Consider the following 20,674-nt stretch of genomic DNA (forward strand, 5'->3'; position numbering starts at 1 on the left):
TCATTTGTGGTTGTGGAATGAATAAGCAGTATGTTGTTTGGGCGAGTAATAAGGCCAAGCAATTAACTATATTAAAAGGGATTAGCAACTTTTTTCTTTCTCCTTTGCCATTTATGGTATGTATATGCCTTTTTCACATATGCTCAAGTGAATTACCCATTAGGATTTCCTTAATTAGATAAACATATTAAATTTTTTTTAAAGGGAAGTTCTATATTTATTAAATGAGATATATATATATATATATGTCGAGGGCATGTAACTGAATTGGCACTTCCCCATACACAAAGTGTCTAGGGTTTAAGGGAGAAAATGTTCAAATTGTGGGAGTCAAGGAGAAAAGGTTTAAGTTGTGGGGTTAGCATAGATACTGTAATTATTTCTAATATATATATATATATATATATATTATGTTTCCTTGAGCTAAAGCAGTTGCGATGGATGTGTGGAGTGGATGGTTTTTTTTTTTTTTTTTTAGTCCTTGAGTATTTTGGGTTGTTTCAAATGAGTAATGGCTCCTCTTAGGCTCCTAAAATTTTTGGTTTGTTGATTTTGCTATCTATAACTCGATTCTTCTTTACCTAATAAAGTTTGGAATTTTTTTGTAAGTATATTTTTTTCTTCAAGAAATGAATAGAAATCTACCTTCATGTTCATGCTCATGTTAATGTTCATATTTGTAAACCTAAATCATATTTAAGCCCTTAATTTTAAAAAGAAAAAGGGAAAAAAAAAAACCCGCAGGGTTTCGGTGTCTTGATAGTAGTAGGTGGCCTGTATAACAAAGGTGGTGACCCCTTAGATTCCTCTTTCTCTCTCTTTCAAATGTTTTGTCAGTCTTAGATTTTTTTATTTGGTAATGTATAGTGAAACAGTGCATTTTATATAACAATCCACAACATTTTTGTGTCTCTCTATCTTTCTTCAAGGCCTTATCTGGTTAGTTATTATTATTAGTCCTTAATTTTTTTTTTTTTGCTTTTTTTAAAATACTAAAATGGTGGGTGTACTAAAAGACATGAAGAATAGAGAAAGGTGTGGTGTAAGTTTAGTAAATTAATGAGACATTAATAAGCTAACAGTAAAATAAGTTAATATGAACTTTTGGATAATAGTAAAATACTTAATGAAAGAGGTAAAAAGAAAAAAAAAATGCACAAAGCAAAATTAGAGTGCCACTTGGCAAGACCTCATGCACTCCCGCATATAGTCTCTGCTTTTATATATATTGATTGGGTTCTAATTATGTTAGAGGTTAAGTTATGACTGAACTCAAGTGAGAAAAATGTTTATAGTTCTGCCATCTCCTATCTAAGCTCGTCAAACATTGGTTTTTTAGCAAGCAGGTGTTGTTATGATCATGTTTAAGTATAGTTTTTTACGAACTGATGGTGTCTCTCTTTTTCTTCTTTTTTTTTTTTTTTGTGGTGGGGGGGGGGGGGGGGGGGGGGATTTAGGGTTTGAAAAAAGTAAAGGAATTTTGAATTTACTTGTCTGCAAGCCCCTGTTGAGATAGGGGCAAGGCCCTTAGTGTTTGTTCCTCAAGGCCTGCCCTGGTGGTATTCCTATATCTCTGCTCACCTTGCATTCCTTACTCCAGTTGGTGGAGATATATGCATTGCCTTTCACTAAGGGTTTGAGGCTTAGAAACATGTAGGGAAGACACAATTCTTGTCATTGAACCAGTTTCTGCAATCCATTGGACTGTCTCAATTCTGACCTCCTCACAGAATCTGCTAACACACATAAACCATATTATTTATATACTTCATAGCACAATTGCGTGTATATACTGTTGATACTGTCATGCTCCATATTATATTTTGATACTAGTTTCCCTTGGCATAGAAAAAAGAAACAGGTGAGAGAGGATGTAATGCAATACATTTAGACAATGCATTCTTTTTTATATCATGTTGCATGTCTTATCTGTTTAATGATGGAGACAATTTGATTGCATTTAAAATGGGATTTTAATCTTAATGGTTCTTTTTATGTTAGAAGTTGTTAAATTATTTCAAAGCTGTGCTAATCTTTCCTTGACATGTAGACTTTGTTAATGTCCCACCAACCCATTCTCTTGATTCATTCCACAAAATGGTTGCTGAGAATGGAGGGACTTTCTCAATGAATTTGAACAACTCAGTTACCCATTGTGTTGCAGCTGATAGCAAGGGTATTCTTCTCTCGCTTTGAAACTCATGCATGCACAACCACTCACTCACACAGGTGCACATATGCATTCACAAATGCATATCTATTACTGGCTGGAATATATGATGAATAAGAAAATCTGGCAGGGATTAAGTATCAGGCGGCGAAACGTCATGGAGATATTATTAATTACTCTTGGATATTGGATTGTTGCTCCCAGAAGAAGCTCCTTCATTTACAGCCAAAGTTAGTCATGCTTTGTAATCTATAAACTTACAGACAACCTTTTATACTAGTAAAGTTCATTTGGCTGTTTTCTGTTGAAGGCACTTCCTCTTCCTTTCCAATTCATCAAAGAAGTTACAAGAAGAAATTGATGAATTTTCTGACTCTTACTACCAGGATCTTGATCTTGCAGACATCAAACAGGTATATCTGCATAGGAGCTTAAGTTTTCTACTTTAAATTTGTTATTGTGATTAGGGTAATTAGTGTGATTTATGTGATTGGGAGAATTAGAGTCTGCAGCCTAAGTGAGGTGGCTGCACTCTTTATATATAACTAACATAAAATAAAATAGATTACAAAAAGCCCTTTTACGCTAATTAACAAAATTTAATAATATTTTGTGCTATAGAGAGACTATACCATTTATGGAAACTTTNGGGGGGGGGGGGGATGGTGTGGTGTCATGAAAATAGGCATTTAACCATTGTTAACCATTGTTGAGATACAAGTTACAATAGACTTTGTGAATATTCTCAACAAAAATTGCTTTAAAAAAAAAAAGTGTTCAATAGTATTTCCTGATTTCCATGCTACAAGCCAGAATCTTGTTTTGGGCTCATAATTTTCCTTTATGACTTACAAGGGAACTTTTATGGGCCATACTTACACTGCATGTGTCGTTTATTATGCAAGCTGATAAGGTCACATGTCTTCTATAGCGACTGTTTAGCGAGATCGAGGAAGACACCATAGTCAATTTTTTCTTTGTATTATTCAACAAAAATGGCCAATGATCCGTCAGAGATCATTGCAAACTGCCAATTTGGCAATTGCCTCTCATTTTTGACTTGTCTAGTGTGATTAGATAACATGAATACGTGTCTCATGATGCTACCACAAATATCTTCAAAATGATATAAAATAATCGATAACACATACAACTGGTTTGAGCAAGTCATTCATCACAGCTTAGAATCATGTAGAAACAAGTAACAAGAGACCATTAATTAGCATCTGTGCTCTAAGCATCGGATATTCGCATTGTAAGAAGGAGGGTGCATATATTCGATATATGACGTAATTATTGATGCTCTACACGTCATATGTTTGTCCTGAATCATAACTAAAACAACAGTTTAGTGAAACAAGATGCTTGTAAACTGAGTAACAATAAACCCAAAAGTAGCAAAATCAGGAACTTCTGTGGACAGTACCAGTAATCGCAGAAAGTGCTAATAGTGCAACAGGAAGTTTTCTTTACTTATATGAAGCAGTTCTTGAAAGGTTATTTTACATATAGAAAGCAAATTATATGAAAATGACATTGACAATCCTGATGACAATGGAAATGGCTATAGCCAGAGCTGTTATGGTTCTGTGTCAAATCTTTTCACATGAAATATTGTTGAAAGAACCAAAAACAGATCATTCAAAAATATTTCCCTTATTCCATAACTTTAAGACACAATCATTTTTTTACTCATAAATTTCCATCAAGACTTTCGAAGTATATTGTAAGGAACTTCCACGTGCCACACAATTGCACTGCCTGTGTCATTTAGGATGCAAGTTGATAAGGTTACATTCATGTTGTCAACAGCGACCATTTCGTGATTTAAGCACCGGTCAATTTTGTTCTTTGTATTAATTGCCAAAGATAACAAATCAACCATAAGTAACCACTGCAAACGCCAATTGGCAAGTACCTCCTTGACTTCTCAAATTGATAACTCCAGAAAACCTGAATAAGTATCTCATCCACAAAGCTAGGTGCATTTAGCAAGTTGACAAGGTTACATGCATGTTGTTCACAGCGACCATTTCATGATTTAAGCACCGGTCAATTTTGTTCTTTGTATTAATTGCCAAAGATAACAAATCAACCATAAGTAACCACTGCAAACGCTAATTGACAAGTACCTCTTTGACTTCTCAAATAGATGACTCCAGGAAACCTGAATAAGTATCTCATCCACAAAGCTAGGTGCATTTAGACCTTACCAATAATATCTTCAAATTATATGCCAAACTCAACAATACATGCAACTGGGATGTACAAGTTCATCATCACGACTGAGAATCATGTAGAAGAAACAACAATAATTCTATAATCAGCATTTGTGCTAGATGTTGGTCCTCGATCAAAATTGAACCAACATGGCACACGGATAGCAGTTTAGCGAATTAATAAACCTATTTAGTTAAACATAATGACAATACACCCAATAATAAATAAAATGAGGAGATTCTGTGGACACTGTCAAAAATATTTCCCTTATTCTATAACTTTAAGACAATCATTTTTTTACTCATAAATTTCCATCAAGACTTTGAAGTAGATTGAAAGGAATTTCCATGTGCCACACAATTGCACCGCCTGTGTCATTTAGTATGCAAGTTGACAAGGTTACATGCATGTTGTTCACAGTGACCATTTCAAGATTTAAGCACCGGTCAATTTTGTTCTTTGTATTAATGGTCAAAGATAACAAATCAACCATAAGTAACCACTGCAAACGCCAACTGACAAGTACCTCTTTGACTTCTCAAATAGATAACTCCAGGAAACCTGAATAAGTATCTCATCCACAAAGCTAGGTGCATTTAGACCTTACCAATAATATCTTCAAATTATATGCCAAACTCAACAATACATGCAACTGGCATGTGCAAGTTCATCATCACGACTGAGAATCATGTAGAAGAAACAACAATAATTCTATAATCAGCATTTGTGCTAGATGTTGGTCCTCGATCAAAATTGAACAAACATGGCACACGGATAGCAGTTTAGCGAATTAATAAACCTATTTAGTTAAACATAATGACAATACACCCAATAATAAATAAAATGAGGAGATTCTGTGGACAGTGTCAAAAATATTTCCCTTATTCTATAACTTTAGGACAATCATTTTTTTACTCATAAATTTCCATCAAGACTTTGGAGTAGATTGAAAGGAATTTCCATGTGCCACACAATTGCACCGCCTGTGTCATTTAGTATGCAAGTTGACAAGGTTACTTGCATGTTGTTCACAGTGACCATTTCAAGATTTAAGCACCGGTCAATTTTGTTCTTTGTATTAATGGTCAAAGATAACAAATCAACCATAAGTAACCACTGCAAACGCCAACTGACAAGTACCTCTTTGACTTCTCAAATAGATAACTCCAGGAAACCTGAATAAGTATCTCATCCACAAAGCTAGGTGCATTTAGACCTTACCAATAATATCTTCAAATTACATGCCAAACTCAACAATACATGCAACTGGCATGTGCAAGTTCATCATCACGACTGAGAATCATGTAGAAGAAACAACAATAATTCTCTAATTAGCATTTGTGCTAGATGTTGGTCCTCGATCAAAATTGAACAAACATGGCACACGGATAGCAGTTTAGTGAATTAATAAACCTATTTAGTTAAACATAATGACAATACACCCAATAATAAGTAAAATGAGGAGATTCTGTGGACAGTATCAACAATGGCAGAAAGCACAAATAATGCAACTTGAAATTGTCTTCACTGACATGAAGCATTTCTAGAAATGTTAGATTACATAAAAAAAGAACATTTTATGACATTGACAATTTTTAATGGACAGGTAAAACAATAAGCAACAATTTCTGTCCCCACCCCAGAGAGAGAGAGGGGGGGGGGGGGGGGGGGGGGGTGTGTTGTGTGGTTGGGGGGTGCCTATGCATTGAGTTTCAAAGCCACAACCATGTTAAGACTAAACTGAGTTCCATAGTCATTGTTGAAGATCAAAAAGAAAAGCAAATGGAATGAAACCCAAATCAACCATTCCAAACCATAACATTCAAAGTCATCTCATCTCCACTCCACTCCCCACCTCTCCCCAACCCAAGAAGAAGAAAACTGAGACCCAACCATCCAAAAATTAAACAACCATATAACATCACACAGAAATTCCAACTTGTCCCATCAACCATAACACAAGCTCATCAAGGATCCTGGGGAGAGAACATCATCTGTAGCAAAAAATCCTTGCGCTCATCAGTTGGGCAACCAAAGAATGCCCTAACTCTTGCAGCATCTTGAGTCAGGAAAGTGTAGGCCTTGTACCGTAAGTTCTTGTCACAACCCATGTTTACCAACTCTGCAAAAACTTCTTCCTCCGAGTAAACAAGAGATTGACCTCTCTTTATAATATCATTTCCCTCCCTGATTGCTTCTGCAACATCTTTAATTGCGTCCCTTATACCTTCAAACTCTCTTGTACACACATCATCCCTTGGAGCCTTTTGTTTTTTATTGTTCAAAGATGTTGCAGACTGATCAACAAGGTGCCTATCATAATATACATGACGCATATACATTGCATATGTCACATAACAAAGAACTTGAGCCACAGCCATTCGTCTCCTCCGATCCCAATTCGAGACCCAATTTTCATCTTCCAAATTATCTTGCCAATCCATCTAACACATAGATTTCATTACAATTACATCACCATACTAAACGTAACATTTATCTTACTTTGTTAGTCATTTTCCCCCACCAAATAACCTCCAATTACACAAATAGCATCCTAAGTGACAAACATTACAAACCAACAGAAACTTTGTGGTTGTCATCATTCATTGAGCTCAAACATTAAACTTTATCCAGAAAGTACAAATCAATGAAATGGGTTTTGAAGAAACTGCTACAATTCTGTTTACTATGATGCAAACAGAGTGAAAAAATGTCAGGTGTTCATGTGAGCATTGCATGTTTAGCAACAAAAGATATGAAAAAGATCATAATTAAGCCAAAATGTAGCACTAAATTAAGAAAAAAACCCATGCATAATACAGAAGTCAGAGTTTGAACAAGAACAACTATCCAAACCAATGTCATCAATATTAAATAGAAGGGAAAAGGAAACGAAAGTTAAAAATATACGATTTGTCCTTAAAATTTAGGTCAGATTCTAGTTTAGTCCCTAAAATTTGCATGTTTCCTCCTTTTTTTTTTTTTTCTTTCTTTAATAACATAGGGAACCTTTCTAAAGAAGATCCCTTTGGATTCATCTCTAGCCAGTAAATCCTACGGGCAAATGTCCCTACTGCCAAAACCAGTTGCCAGATAATCCAAAGGCATTCACCCCTGATGGGCTAAGTAGTTTATGATCATGCCCTAAAAAGCTCTCTTTTAGCTCTCAAAAAATGGTAAATGTATCGAGTTAGTCCTTCTGTAACCTTGCTGTTATAGTGATATAGCAGAGCACCACATGGCTTTGTCAAATTTTGCTATATAAGCAATAATTATATTAGCAAGGCTATGGAAGGACCGACTTGGTAAGTTTACTTCACTGGGAAATTAAGTGGGTTCACATTGCTAAAGTACAAAGCACTATAAAGTTCATGCATTGCAATCAACGTGGCTTTTCAAATCATTTCACAATAAGGTGGCCAAGTTTCCATCTTTTTAAAAACCTCCATTACCATTAGGTAATCAATGAGAGTGGCTTAAACAAAGTCCTATCTTTTTTCTTTTTTTGGCACCCAACATTTCTATCTAGATTTTAACCTCAATTGAAAAGGACCCAATTCTGGAATTTGTGAGTTAAGCACAAAATTCACTCTTCTTGATATATATAACCAACAAATAGATTGAATATAGTTCATGCATTGCAGTCAACATGGCTTTGAAAATCATTTCAAAATGTGTCCAACTTTCCATATTTTTAAACCCTCAATCAAGTAATTCAAATGATAGTTGCTTAAACAAAGTCCTATCTTCGTTTTTTGGGCACCCTACATTTCTATCTAAATTTTAACCTCTTTTCAAAAGGACCCAATTCTAGAATCTGTGTGTTAAGCACAAAATTCAATCTTGTTGATATATATAAATATATATAACCAACAAATAGATTGAAAGAAGTATATGCATTGCAGTCAACATCGCATTGAAAATTATTTCATAATGTGTCCAAGTTTCCATATTTTAAAAATCTCAATCAATTAATTCAAATGATAGTGGCTTAAAAACAGTCCTATCTTCTTCTCTTTGGGCACCCTACATTTCAATCCAAATTTTAACCTCGACCCAATTCTGGAATTTGTGTGTTAAGCACAAAATTCAATCTTGTTGATATATACAACAAACAAATAGATAGAATACCAAAACCCACTTAGAAATAAGAGAGTAATAATGGGTTAATGAACCATACCTTTTTTTTTCTCTACTTGTATCTTAATCCAAACAGACTGTAGCTCAGAGCAACACAGAGTATAAGAAAAAGAACCCCAATTTTATTTTTCAAAAAAAGGAAAAGAAAGAAATGCAAAAGAAAGCTAAGATTGTGGTTTAGTTTTGTTGGGAGGGGTCAGAGTCAGATTTTTGGAGGGTTTCTTGAGCTTGTTCAAGAAAGGGTTTGAACCCAAGTTGGAAGTTTAGGTATCCAAAGGCTAAGGCTCCTATCACCACTATCCCTGACCTAATCACGTTCAACTTTGTCGTTTGCTTCATCTTCTCTGTCTCGCTGTATCTGTCTCTCTCTCTCTCTAGCTCTGCCTCATTCTCTTTCTCGCGACTTGGTGGTAGTGAACTGCAGTGAGAGGATTACCAAGGGAAATCGAAACGACTTGTAGTAATTTTAGAGTTGTTTTTGGTTAGAAGAATGAAAAATTAGGAAAATAAAAAATGGTGAAATGATAGAAAAATAGAAAAATAAAAATATAGAAAAGATTTTAGTTTTGGCCCATTGGATTCACCCTATTTAGTTGGATAGAATATTTTTTAATTTGATTAGAGAATATGGAAAATATAATTTGTATAAAATTATTCTTATATCCTTATTTCATCAAACAAGAAAAATATATTTTTTTTGATAGGAAGAAAAATATTACTTATTAAGTTATTATCAATTAAAATTATTTAAATTACCTTTTATGAAAATTAACACATTACACATTACACTATATATTGTATTACTTTTCTTTGATATTATATTTATCTATGTAAATATATATATATATATATAAATAATTGAAATCTTTGAAACTTCCACAATTTTTCATGTCACTACTATTTTTTTTTTTTGACAATTTTTAGTATCACACTTTGCGATTAGCTAAAACTATAATTGCACCACACCTTATTTATGTGGTTACATGTGTAGTGCTGTACGATGCGGCGTGGTTTAGAGTTTAGCCAAAATCATAACCACACTGCAACTCATTTTTATAGTCACATATGCGGTGTGATGTATAAGATACGGTTTAAAGTCTGTATATTTTTCAAATTTTGGACTTTTCCTACCCAGTCAAAACTAAGTTTTCCTTTGGTTTGCGTCAAATTTTAAACTATTGAGTTAGTTTTTCTTTATTTTGGGCTAACTTTCCTAGTTAACACTTGCTAGGGTTATCAAACTTTTTTTTTTTTGAAAATTAGGGTTATTAAACTATTAATAATATATTTAATATTAAAATAAATAAATATATTAATATATAGAGAGGGTATGGTTTGTGCAGTTTTCTTATTATAAAACCGCAAACCGCACTGCACCACATGCGGTGCAGTTATGCAATTTTGTAGGTGGTTTTGGTGCAATTTTTGCGGTTTATGCAGTTTAGTGAACACCCCTACATATATACATTGAGTCACTTGACGTAATGAAAATTTGTATTATGTAGTGTGCAAATTCTATTATATTAAAAAACAAAATAAATAAATAAATTATGATTGATGATGAATCAAGGTTTAAATCTCTTTATCCATTATAACTAATGAATTATAAATAAATAAATTATGATTGATGATAAATTAAAATAAATATTAAATTTTTGGCAATAATTTTTGTTTTAGTTGGAATAGAATTTGTAATTTATTAAAACTTAGATAAAGAGTTTTTCCTATTCAAACAATTAATAAGATAATTTGAATTCTAACTGGAGTAAAATTTTTAATTTTCAAAAAATTAAGTATTATAATTTTAGTTGAATTAAATTATCTAAATTTTTTATTAAAAAAAGATAAATTAAATTATCTTAAAAACTAAAAAAAAAAATATATATATATATATATATATATTAACTACTCTATACTACTTTTTGTATTTTTTTTTTTAATCATCTTTTTGTATTTTATTTTATGTTTCACTAATTACAATTTGTCATGTATTTATTTTTTTCCATTTTAAACATTGACTATTTTAAAAGGGAAGTTAAACAAATATATAACAAGTTATGATTAATGGAATATAAAATAAAATACAAAAAATAATACAGAAAATTTGCATTCATCTTCAAACCCATAACATTGACATACCTTCTGATAAAAAAATAAAAATAAATAAACATAACAATTAAACAAAAATAAAGGTTCACCAAGTCATGAAATGCAGCGTTCACGCAAGGAAAGATTCCATCCTTATTTTGAGGTAGCCATGAAAGTCGCAACATTTTAAATGTTTTGGTATGATGTATGATTCATGCGACCCATCATAATCTAATGCAACTGATGTGTCCAGTGGAAGTCATTAATCATTACACATAATTTAATGCAAATGATTTGTGCAACCCAGATTTTTGTTATCATTTTTCTATTTTGCATATTATTATTAGGAAAATGTTAATGAATGGTCTAAGGACATTGATTTAAGAACAATTTTTAAAAATATTTTATGAGAAAATTATAAAATAATTAATTTTTTTAACTACTTTTTATATTTTTCACGAATATGATATCAAAACTTTTCTAATATGATTTATTAATAATTATCTTAAGAACACCGTTAACATGACTCTTATTATTATATTAAAAAGATAGCTGGATTCTTATCAGTTTCTTTAAGTTTAAAATTGAAATTATCATAAATATGAAATTGACTCTCTAACATTTACCCGTTGATGTTACTATTAAATTATGTCTAAACGTCTTACGTCTATGGTTCTCTCATCTCCTATCCTTAATCATTAGTTCCTTAGCAAATAGGTGTTATTATGATCATTGGTCGAGTCTTCCACAAACTTATTACAACCCCTTAAGACTTCGTTTGGGAGTTCATAAGGGAATGAAATGGAATAGAATATATTTATGTAAGGAAAAATAATGGAAAATAAATAAATAGAATGGAATTAAGTAACTTTATTTAAATGTTTTAAAATAAAAGAGTGGAAATGAATACAAATGAATGGAATGTAAATAATTTTATTTTGGAGTAATATAAAGGGAACAGAATGGAATCATTTCATTACAATATTACTATTAGACTCCTATTTTAAAATAGAGTGCTTAATATATAGGGGTATTTTGAAAGTTTTAATAAAAATTCATTAAATATAATTTCATTCCCTCCCATTTTTCCCAATTTCGGGAAGAATAAAAATTTGAGATTTTAAGGGAATAGAGAGGAATAAGTGTTTCATCCTATCAATTCAATTCCCTCTCACTTAAACTCTTAAATAAGTGAATAATTTTTTCATTCCCTCCATTAAAACTCCTCAACAATGGAAGGGAAAAATATTCTAAAATTATTTTTTTCATTCATTTCCATTCCATTACATTCCTTCCTCCCAAACGAGGGCTTAGTAAAAAATTCATTAATTCTAATTTCATTCCCTCCAACCGCTCCCAATTTCGAGAAGAATGAAAATTTAAGATTTTAAGGAAATAGAGAGGAATGAGTGTTTCCTCCTACCCATTCCATTCCCTCCCACTTAAACTCCTAAATAAGGGAATAAACTTTCCATTCCTTCCATTAAACTCCCAAACAAAGGAATGAAATAATATTTTAAATTATTCTCTTCATTCTTTTCCATTCCATTCCATTCTATTTTCTCCTCTCAAATGAGGGCTTAGGGGGAAAAAATAAATAAAACTATTTGCGGGATCTCAAAACGGAGGGGTTGAGCCATTGTTGAGTTACGAGGAACATAGGGGAATATAGAGGAATAGCAGAACTACACAATCCCAAAAAAAAACAACAGAAACCATGACTTGAAGTCATGGTTTCAATTTGTTTTCTAAATTGTATGTAAAACAGTTTGTGTACAACAAATGTTTCCTGCTGCCGGGGACGTTTTTGCGACAAGGGCCAAAAATGCGAGAATGACCCAAATCTCCCCTTAGGTTTTTTAGAGGTGTTTATTGTGGAGAATCAAGCCCAAAATTCCAAATGTATAATGAACAAAAGGCTAATGGTGCTTTGACAAGAGAAAATCAAAATGCTTAAAACAAAAGTGCAGAAAACCATAAAAATATAACAGGTCTAAAACTTCAACCCGTAGTCACACAGAAGAGGGAATTGAGAGAGGTTGTAAGGAAGAGAGGGAAGGTTTCCTGTACCCATATTTTCACCCCCAAACTTCGGAATTATGAGATTGTTGACTGGCTGAATGGGGTTTTGCTCTGAAGTTTTAGGTATATGAATATAACGTGGCTCAACAGGTATGAAACTTCAACCCACAGTCACACAAAAGAGGAAATTGAGGGAGGTCGTGAGGAAGAGAGGGAAGGTTCCTCTATACCCATATTTCCACCCCCAAGCTTCGGAATTGTAAGATTATTGACTAGCTGAATGGGTTTTTGCTTTGAAGTTTCCAGTCTCTAGGTATAACGTGGTTGCCTCATTTTGAATTTGATTAGGGCTTTTTGTATTGAACTTAAGGTGCTCTAAGTGACTGGTTTTTGAGTAGTGGAAGAGGCTTTTATCCCCTATGATACTATTTTGGTGTTTTGGCTTGGGTTGCTTTTGTTTAGGGAAGAGTTTGGTATGCTTTTAGCATGATTTTGGAAATAAAGTGGGTTTTCTTTAATAGGTTGCCTTTGGTCAAAAATTTCAGACCATTGGAAAGGTCATCTAAGTGAGGGCTAGCAGATGGAGTTGGCTAATGAGAGCCAACTATATTTAAAGGAAAAAAAATGGTTTGGGCAGAAACTTTAGGCCACAGTCACACAGAGCATAAAAGTTGTTTTGGGGTGGAAATTTTAGATACAAGACCTCCTCCATGAGCTTGAGGTGCTACCAGTGTCCCTTGCCCACTTGGTAGCACGCATAGGCTAGGCTCATGCAAAAGGTCCGAAAGGAACAGACCCATACCCTCCAAACCACACTTTCTCAATTTCCCCAATAAGTTGCATGGGCTTGGGCCATGCTTAAAATAATAAAATATAATATAATACATGAATTGAGTCCACAAAGAAGTCGGGCTTATTTGAATCGGGCTTGTACGAAATGTGTCGCGAAAATGGGTATCAACACCCGCTAAACAAATCTTTTAACCACATTGTCATGAAAAAAAAGAAAAAAAGAAAAAAAAAATTATAGTTTCGAAATTGCCGTTATATAAGCAATAATGATATTGGCAAGGCTATGGAAGGATTAACTTGGTATGTTTGCCATTTTTTTCTCTTCTCTCATATGTCATGTCCCTTATTTTGTGGCTGAATTTTGTTTTTTTTCTTTTCTTTTTTAACATGTGTTCTACTTTGTGTGGCTAAGTTTTTTTTTTTTTTTTTTTTTTTTTTTTTTTTTTTAAAGGTTGATATTATTTTAGGTTAATTTTTTTTTTTTTTTTGTTTTTTTTTGTTTTTTTTAAAGGTTGATATTATTTTAGGTTATTTTAATGATGATGTGTTAAAAGTAAGAGATGTGATGTAGGTGAATCATAAAATAGTGTGTTACAATAAATAAAATAACTTTTTTATATATCAAAATAACATATTATTTTAACACCATTGATGTTGATGCTCTAAAGCACTAAAAAATATATAATTCATACATTGCCGTGAAAATGGCGTTGAAAACCATTTCATAAGGTGTCCAAGTTTCCATATAGCTTACAACAACACAGACATAAGAAAACAATAAAAAATATTAAAATTTATAGATACCTAAGCCCAGTCCGATCCATGGACCAAAACCCGAGACTGGATTGAAACCTAGATCTTTAAACTTAAGACATAACACATTTATGGGCTCACATGTTTGCATATAAGGAGAGAGAAGGTTACTGAAAGAAAAAAATACAGAGAAGAGAAGTGATAGCTACGTTAGTTACTATGGGCTGATCATGGGCCTGATTTTAGGCACAAATAGGCCTCTTGAATCCTTCTCTCTCCATGTGATTTTAGGCCCAAATACACTGCTACAAGAGCACTATCATCATGATGGTAATATAATAACACCACGTGCTATTATTTTTTTACCATTTCTTTTCTTTTTTTTTCTCTCCTCTCATATGTCATGTCTCTCATTTGTGGTTGTTTTTTTTTTTAAATGCGTTCTACATTTTGTGGCTAAGGTTTTTTTTTTCTTTTTTAATAAAATGTTGATTTTATTTTAGGTTATTTTAATGATGCGTTAAAAGTAAGAAATATGATGTAGATGAATTGTAAAATAATGTATTACAATAAATAAAATAATTTTTTTATATGTCAAAATAACATATTATTTTTAGCTCCACTGATATTGATGCTCTAAAGCACTATAAAATATAAACTTCATGCGTTGCCGTGAAAATGGCTTTGAAAACCATTTCATAAGGTGTCCAAGAAAATGTGAAAAGAAAAAAAAGACACAACACATTTATGGGTCACATGTTTGCATATAAGGATTTACGTGGCCTATTTGGGCCTAAAATCAGGCCCATGATCAGCCCATAGTAACTAACGTTGCTATCACTTCTCTCTTCTTCTTCTTTTGTTTTTTTGGTTGAGAAACCTCTCTCCATTTCCAGTGGGCTCTGAAAGCGGTGAAGACTCTTCTTCATCTTTGCGTCTCTGCGCAGGTTCGTACAATTCCATCAAATTCTCGTTTTGCAGTTTTAGTTTTCATAAAGATTCCATTTTTATAACCTGTTTCAGCTTAAATACTAGGTGAATTCTTCATCAGAATTGAACTCTTAATATATACATTTGTTATATGCCAACTTCAATTCATGCCCATTTTTTGTTTCATGTGTATATGTTAGTTACTTAGTTATCGTTTGGCCCATGTTTTTTCAATTACATATTTGATGCTTTTAGCTCATAAAAGTCAGAAATTGGTAATGGGAATTCAATCACAAACTGGGTAATGATTTTATCTTCTTCTTCTTTTTTTCCTTTTTTCTAAATTCTTCAATCTTTTCCCTTTCTGCATTATTCTAAGTTTAGTTCAATTCTCTTTCTGCATTATGAATTTAGTTACCTTTTCAACACATTTCCAATTCCATGGTCAATGCTTGCTTTGGATTTTAATTTGTTCTCACATGTCTAAATTGTTAAACTTCATCCAAGTAGTGAAAAGTAATTAAAAATGAAAAAGAAATTTCAATTAGTGAAAACCCTTTTCTGGGTTTCTGTTGTATTGGATTCTAATTTGTTCTAACATATCTAAATTGATAAACCTCATCCAAGTAGTGAAAAGTAATTATAAATGAAAAAGAAAATTCAAACTTTATTTTTTGGTTTCTGCTGTATTGCGTAAGTTTTTGATGGCAGCATAATAGTTAGTTGTGGACTTGCTGATGTTGAGGGTTTGAGTAATCCTCAAACTTCTTTAAATTTCAGAGTATTTCTTTTCGGGTCAGTTGAAGAAAGTGTGTTGTTTGCTCATGTTTGTTAAACATGGCATGAACTCTCAGTTCGCCTTATTGGGCAGCGCAAAACATTGTATGTTGGCATCCTCGGCTGTTTTCAGAAGACAGCAGTTCCTGATAAGAACTCTTGGGGGCTATACCAATCAAAACCACCTGAAAAGAATGCAACAAACTAAGGCAATGAGTGGGACTACCTTTGAAGCCGATTCTGAGAACATTTTGAGGGCTATTACTCCAAACCTTGATCCTAGTAAACATAAAGGCCAGGCAGGTGAGCTTGCCAACTAGCTTTCTTTCATTCTTCTTCTTTTTTGTTTTTAATTCTACAGCTAATGGTTAGGGTTATCTGTAATTGCTCTATGGTAACGTAAATTTGTTTTATTGGTATTGATTATTGATAACTCCAGTTACATATAACTGTGGTAAAGAATTTTAAGAATCTACTGTGCTATTGTGGCACAGTTTGCCACAACATACTTAACTGTGTTTGAATTATACTGATTTTTGTAATTCCCAAAGGTTTATTTAATTTTAAATATGATGAATATTGTTGTTAATGTTTTATAATAGAGGCAATATCTAAAAGGAATGAAGGCTTCTCCTTGTGTTGTTTACTTTACCCAATGTGATTTGTTAGTCCTGTTCTTTTTGTGGTTGTATAAGATAATGAGTAATTTCATTTTATGTTTTAATCGCTCTATGTGTCCTATCAGGGAAGATAGCTGTTATTGGCGGGTGTCGTGAATACACAGGTGCTCCCTATTTTGCAGCTATTTCAGCTTTAAAAATTGTTAGTGCTCTAACTCATTTTTCTTTCTTTCTGGCTTTTTTCAATTTCAGCATATAGCTTATTGATTTTTTTTTCTTTTTTCGTTTTATTTCTTGAAAGTGCTTTGTTGCTTTCATTTATTTATAGCCTACCAGTTTGAATGGACTTAGTTATCTTCTTTGCTTTCAGGGGGCAGATTTGTCTCATGTTTTCTGTACAAAAGATGCCGCTTCAGTCATAAAAAGCTATAGTCCTGAGTTGATTGTGCACCCCATTTTAGAAGAATCCTACAGCGTTAGGTGACTTTTTTTTGGGTTAATTGGCTTATCCCTTTCTGTCTGCAATCTTTATTATCGAGTGAGATCCTGAATTTCTTAGAAGAATGTTTTCAGGGATGAAGACAAACCATCCATATCAGGCAAGGTTCTTGCTGAGGTCAATAAGTGGATGGAAAGATTTGACTGTCTTGTTGTTGGTCCAGGACTTGGAAGGGACCCATTTCTTTTGGTGTGTTTTTTATGTAGTTTATTGAATCTCAAGTTTAATTGAAGAGATTAATTTAAGCTATGCAGTTCACAGCCTTTACCTATGATATTGATATTGTTACCAAAGTCTCATTTTAATTCAGTGTGTGCTACATTTGTATTCTTATACAATGTTGCACACAGTTGCCATGGGAATTTTTTACTTTTACTTTGCATTCAGTTGTACTTTCCATTCTGTATTTAGCATACAGTGCGTTCTGTAAAATGTCATCCTAAGATATTTTCTCAAATATCATGTTTAGGACTGTGTTCGTGAAATCATGAAGCATGCAAGACAGTCGAATGTCCCAATTGTCATAGATGGGGTATGTAATCTACAATTGTGTGCATGATTGGGTTCAGATTTGTAATTGATAATCTATCTTCATGTATCCTTTACAATATGGTATCTGGGTTGGCCTTTCAGCTGACATTATGTAATTTTTCCAGGATGGACTTTTCCTTGTTACAGACAGTCTTGATCTTGTTAGTGGTTATCCCTTAGCTGTCCTTACCCCAAACATAAATGAATATAAGCGCCTTGTTGAGAAAGTGCTGAATTGTAAAGTTGATGATCATGACGCTCATGAGCAATTACTCTCTCTTGCCAAAGGGTAAAGTTATCTTTCAAGTTTCTCTATTGCTGTGGAGGAATTAGGAATGTTTTCTTGATGCTGAACTTATCTATGCTCCACACTAAATACTTTCACTTTCTTAAGTACCTCTCTCTGGGGCAATACATATAAACTTAAAATTATATTGGTGTTGGTATATTATCTTTTCCTCTGACTGAGTTCACTATTCTTAGAAAATTAAATGAATTTTGTGCCTTCTTGGTCAGGATTGGCAGCGTAACCATCCTACGGAAAGGAAAATCTGACCTCATTAGTGATGGTGAGACAGGTAGTGAATTGGATGATTTTTGTAATAATGTATTTTCGTTATATTTATATATCAATCTGCAAACTTTATGCTTAAATTTTACGTGGTTCTTCTTTTATGGATGTATGTCATACTACCTTGGGTTTGAAATGTGCTTTCATCCTTTGGGACGCATATATGGTCAACGGAGGCAGTGCATTTGATGTGACACAGTAGCATGACAGTAGGAAACATTGAGCCCTTGCAATGTAGGATAAGGCAGCTTCAGCCCATACAGTCTGGTTTTCAATTTATGGACTGAATGATTATGGTGCTTCTAATTATCAAATATCAGCAACATTGAGCTCATAATCTAGATAGCTTCCCATCATCAACACTCCTATTATATTTCAATTTTGAAAATGTGAGCTTAGCCAATCAGTCAAATTGGTCTACTCAAGGACAACCACTGAGTACCTTGGATTAACTTCCCTGTGAAATTGACCTGAAATCCAGTTACTTAGTCTTTTACGTTGTTGAAACTTGAAAGTGTCTTGGGACTTGTATCAGGGGTCTTTGAATATGTATGTATATGTATTTAGTTTTCTCAGTTGTCACCAGCCCATAACCAATCACCAGTTAGAGAAGAAAAATACAAAAAAGAAGAAACCTAATTTGAATAAAACTAAAACTAAGAAACCCTAATTTAAGTCGGAAGGCCAATCTTTTATTTTTCTCTATTCAATTCAGTCATGTATTCAATCCCATTTTTCTACTGGTGGCAAAAGGGGAAATAAAAAGTGCCTAGTAAAAGCAAGAGGACCCAGCCTGAAATAACCTAGCACTTTTTTTTTTGGGGGGGGGGGGGGGGGGGGAGGAAAGAAAGGGGTACAATGTGAGGAAATCTAATAAAAGAAACTAAAATAATAGGGAAAAAAAGGGCAAGCCATGAGGACTCTCCGTGCTAGGTAATTTTGGTGTTCTTAAATATCTTTTGGAGAATATTTTTTAACAAATATTTCATCAATGTTCATGCTTCTATGTATTTAGATTTATCTTGATATTCGAGTAATTTGTGAGTCACATGGTTTGGCCGTTGACACACTCTTTGTACTGAACAAATTGAACTAATCTGACATCTTTGTGGACTATGTTTGGTTTTGAGGCATTGCTACTATCCTTTTATTATTAAAATTGTGGATTCTGGAACTTGGTTTAATAATAGTGACTGTTGCTTTGTGCAGTTAAATCAGTAAGCATCTATGGTTCTCCTCGACGCTGTGGTGGCCAGGGTGATATACTTTCTGGAAGGCAAGTGACTCTATGATTTTTAACACTTATCCTACTAGTAAAAATATTTTAGCTGATGGTTACATAGTTTCTGATTTTGTGATTAAGGAGTGGTTGAATTGAGTACTTCAGGTGGCTTATTTTTACTTTTGTTGAGTTTATTTATCTTTATTACTCAATATTTTTCCTTTTCTTGTACGTCTTACCTGGTAACCTTATGCCCTTTCTGAATCCTCCATTTGGATCTTGTAAAGAAATGAGGGAAAGAAAATTAAAATGTAGCCTGAGGTGGTGAATGATACAAGCTGATGCATCTGTATCTAGAACTCAAAATTTGAGAGGTTTCAATGCTTTTATTTTCTAGATCCCTGAGATTTTAGTAACATATATTTCCTTTTTGTGGGTTCCAGTGTTGCAGTTTTTTTATCATGGGCTCGTCAACGTCTTTCAGCTGCAGAAGGGGATTTGCCTATCAGGTTTGTAGTTAATTTATCTATTACTACATTGTTGCTTAATGGTTCTTAATTTTCTATTCCATGTGGTATTGCCCTTGTTGAAATTGGTTGTTTCCTTATTTGTTATGTTTCAGCAAAATTAATCCAACAGTATTGGGGTGCATTGCTGGGTCTGCTTTAATGAGGAAGGCTGCATCACTTGCTTTTCAGAATAAGAAAAGGTCTACACTCACCAGCGATATCATCGAGTTCTTGGGGAAAAGGTATTGGCTCCTTTGAGAATGATTTTCAAGTGTAAAACAAGAGTTGAGTCTCAGCTTTAAAACTTTTTTTTGGCAGTTTGGAGGATATTTGTCCCGCCATTTGATGCTGCTGCTTCATAGTGCAGGGTCACAACGGTGGCCCCAGGAGAGACATTGCTGGGTTGAACCTATTTTCTGTTTCTTCCTGTCCTAATCTTGTAAGACGTGTCTTGCTCTTCCCCCACTTTTGTCCTTCTTCTTTCTCTTGTAAATTCAATAAGTATTTACTGTAAAGAAGATTTACATATTAAGAAGGGTTGGTTTTTCTTTTGGTTGATATACTACAAATTTGGTCCCTCTCATGCTCTCTGTGAAATCCTTGACCACCCCCTATCCCAATGATCTATGGCCGTGCCCTCCAACTAGTAATTCTTCTCTGCTTAATGAATGGAACTGTCATTTCAACCCATTTCTTCTCTGTAACAAATCACTCTCCTTTAGATTTCTTTCAATTTAATAGAGACATGATGACTACTTGATAGGGATAGATTAGGAATATGCTAAATCTGGTTTAGTCCCCTAAGTTAACATGCAACAAAATCATTAACA

The 20,674-nt window shown here is 33.4% G+C and overlaps 2 protein-coding genes and 1 long non-coding RNA gene across 5 annotated transcripts; 2 read left to right on the top strand and 1 right to left on the bottom strand.

The window, feature by feature from the left end:
* The first annotated feature begins 1,457 nt into the window (after positions 1–1,457).
* Positions 1,458–2,739, top strand: LOC136065266 (DNA ligase 4-like). Its single transcript, XM_065768229.1, has 3 exons — positions 1,458–2,176; positions 2,301–2,400; positions 2,481–2,739. The coding sequence occupies exons 1-3, from the start codon at positions 2,098–2,100 to the stop codon at positions 2,617–2,619; spliced, it is 318 nt and encodes a 105-aa protein (XP_065624301.1). The 5' UTR covers positions 1,458–2,097; the 3' UTR covers positions 2,620–2,739.
* Positions 2,740–5,859: 3,120 nt separating this feature from the next.
* LOC112026377 (uncharacterized) lies at positions 5,860–9,044 on the bottom strand. The gene is made up of 2 exons (XR_010626892.1): positions 8,571–9,044; positions 5,860–6,834 (listed from the first exon to the last, which is right to left on the bottom strand). It is a non-coding gene; the product is annotated as an uncharacterized LOC112026377 (long non-coding RNA).
* Positions 9,045–15,004: 5,960 nt separating this feature from the next.
* On the top strand, positions 15,005–20,404 carry LOC112026383 (ATP-dependent (S)-NAD(P)H-hydrate dehydratase). 3 transcript variants are annotated; one of them, XM_024059061.2, is made up of 12 exons: positions 15,005–15,132; positions 15,896–16,195; positions 16,638–16,714; positions 16,883–16,992; positions 17,086–17,200; positions 17,481–17,543; positions 17,668–17,831; positions 18,059–18,120; positions 19,323–19,389; positions 19,779–19,844; positions 19,958–20,086; positions 20,163–20,404. In XM_024059061.2, exons 2-12 carry the CDS (start codon positions 15,940–15,942, stop codon positions 20,188–20,190), a joined length of 1,137 nt encoding a protein of 378 aa, XP_023914829.1. In that variant the 5' UTR covers positions 15,005–15,132; positions 15,896–15,939; the 3' UTR covers positions 20,191–20,404. The 3 variants fall into 3 exon arrangements, with proteins under 3 accessions (XP_023914829.1, XP_023914830.1, XP_023914831.1); XM_024059062.2 differs by having other exon boundaries at positions 15,007–15,132; positions 15,970–16,195; XM_024059063.2 differs by having other exon boundaries at positions 15,037–15,132; positions 15,987–16,195.
* Positions 20,405–20,674: the final 270 nt, after the last annotated feature.

Source organism: Quercus suber, unplaced genomic scaffold, assembly GCF_002906115.3.
Source record: "Quercus suber isolate HL8 unplaced genomic scaffold, Cork oak 2.0 scaffold_907, whole genome shotgun sequence".
Lineage (NCBI taxonomy): Eukaryota > Viridiplantae > Streptophyta > Magnoliopsida > Fagales > Fagaceae > Quercus > Quercus suber.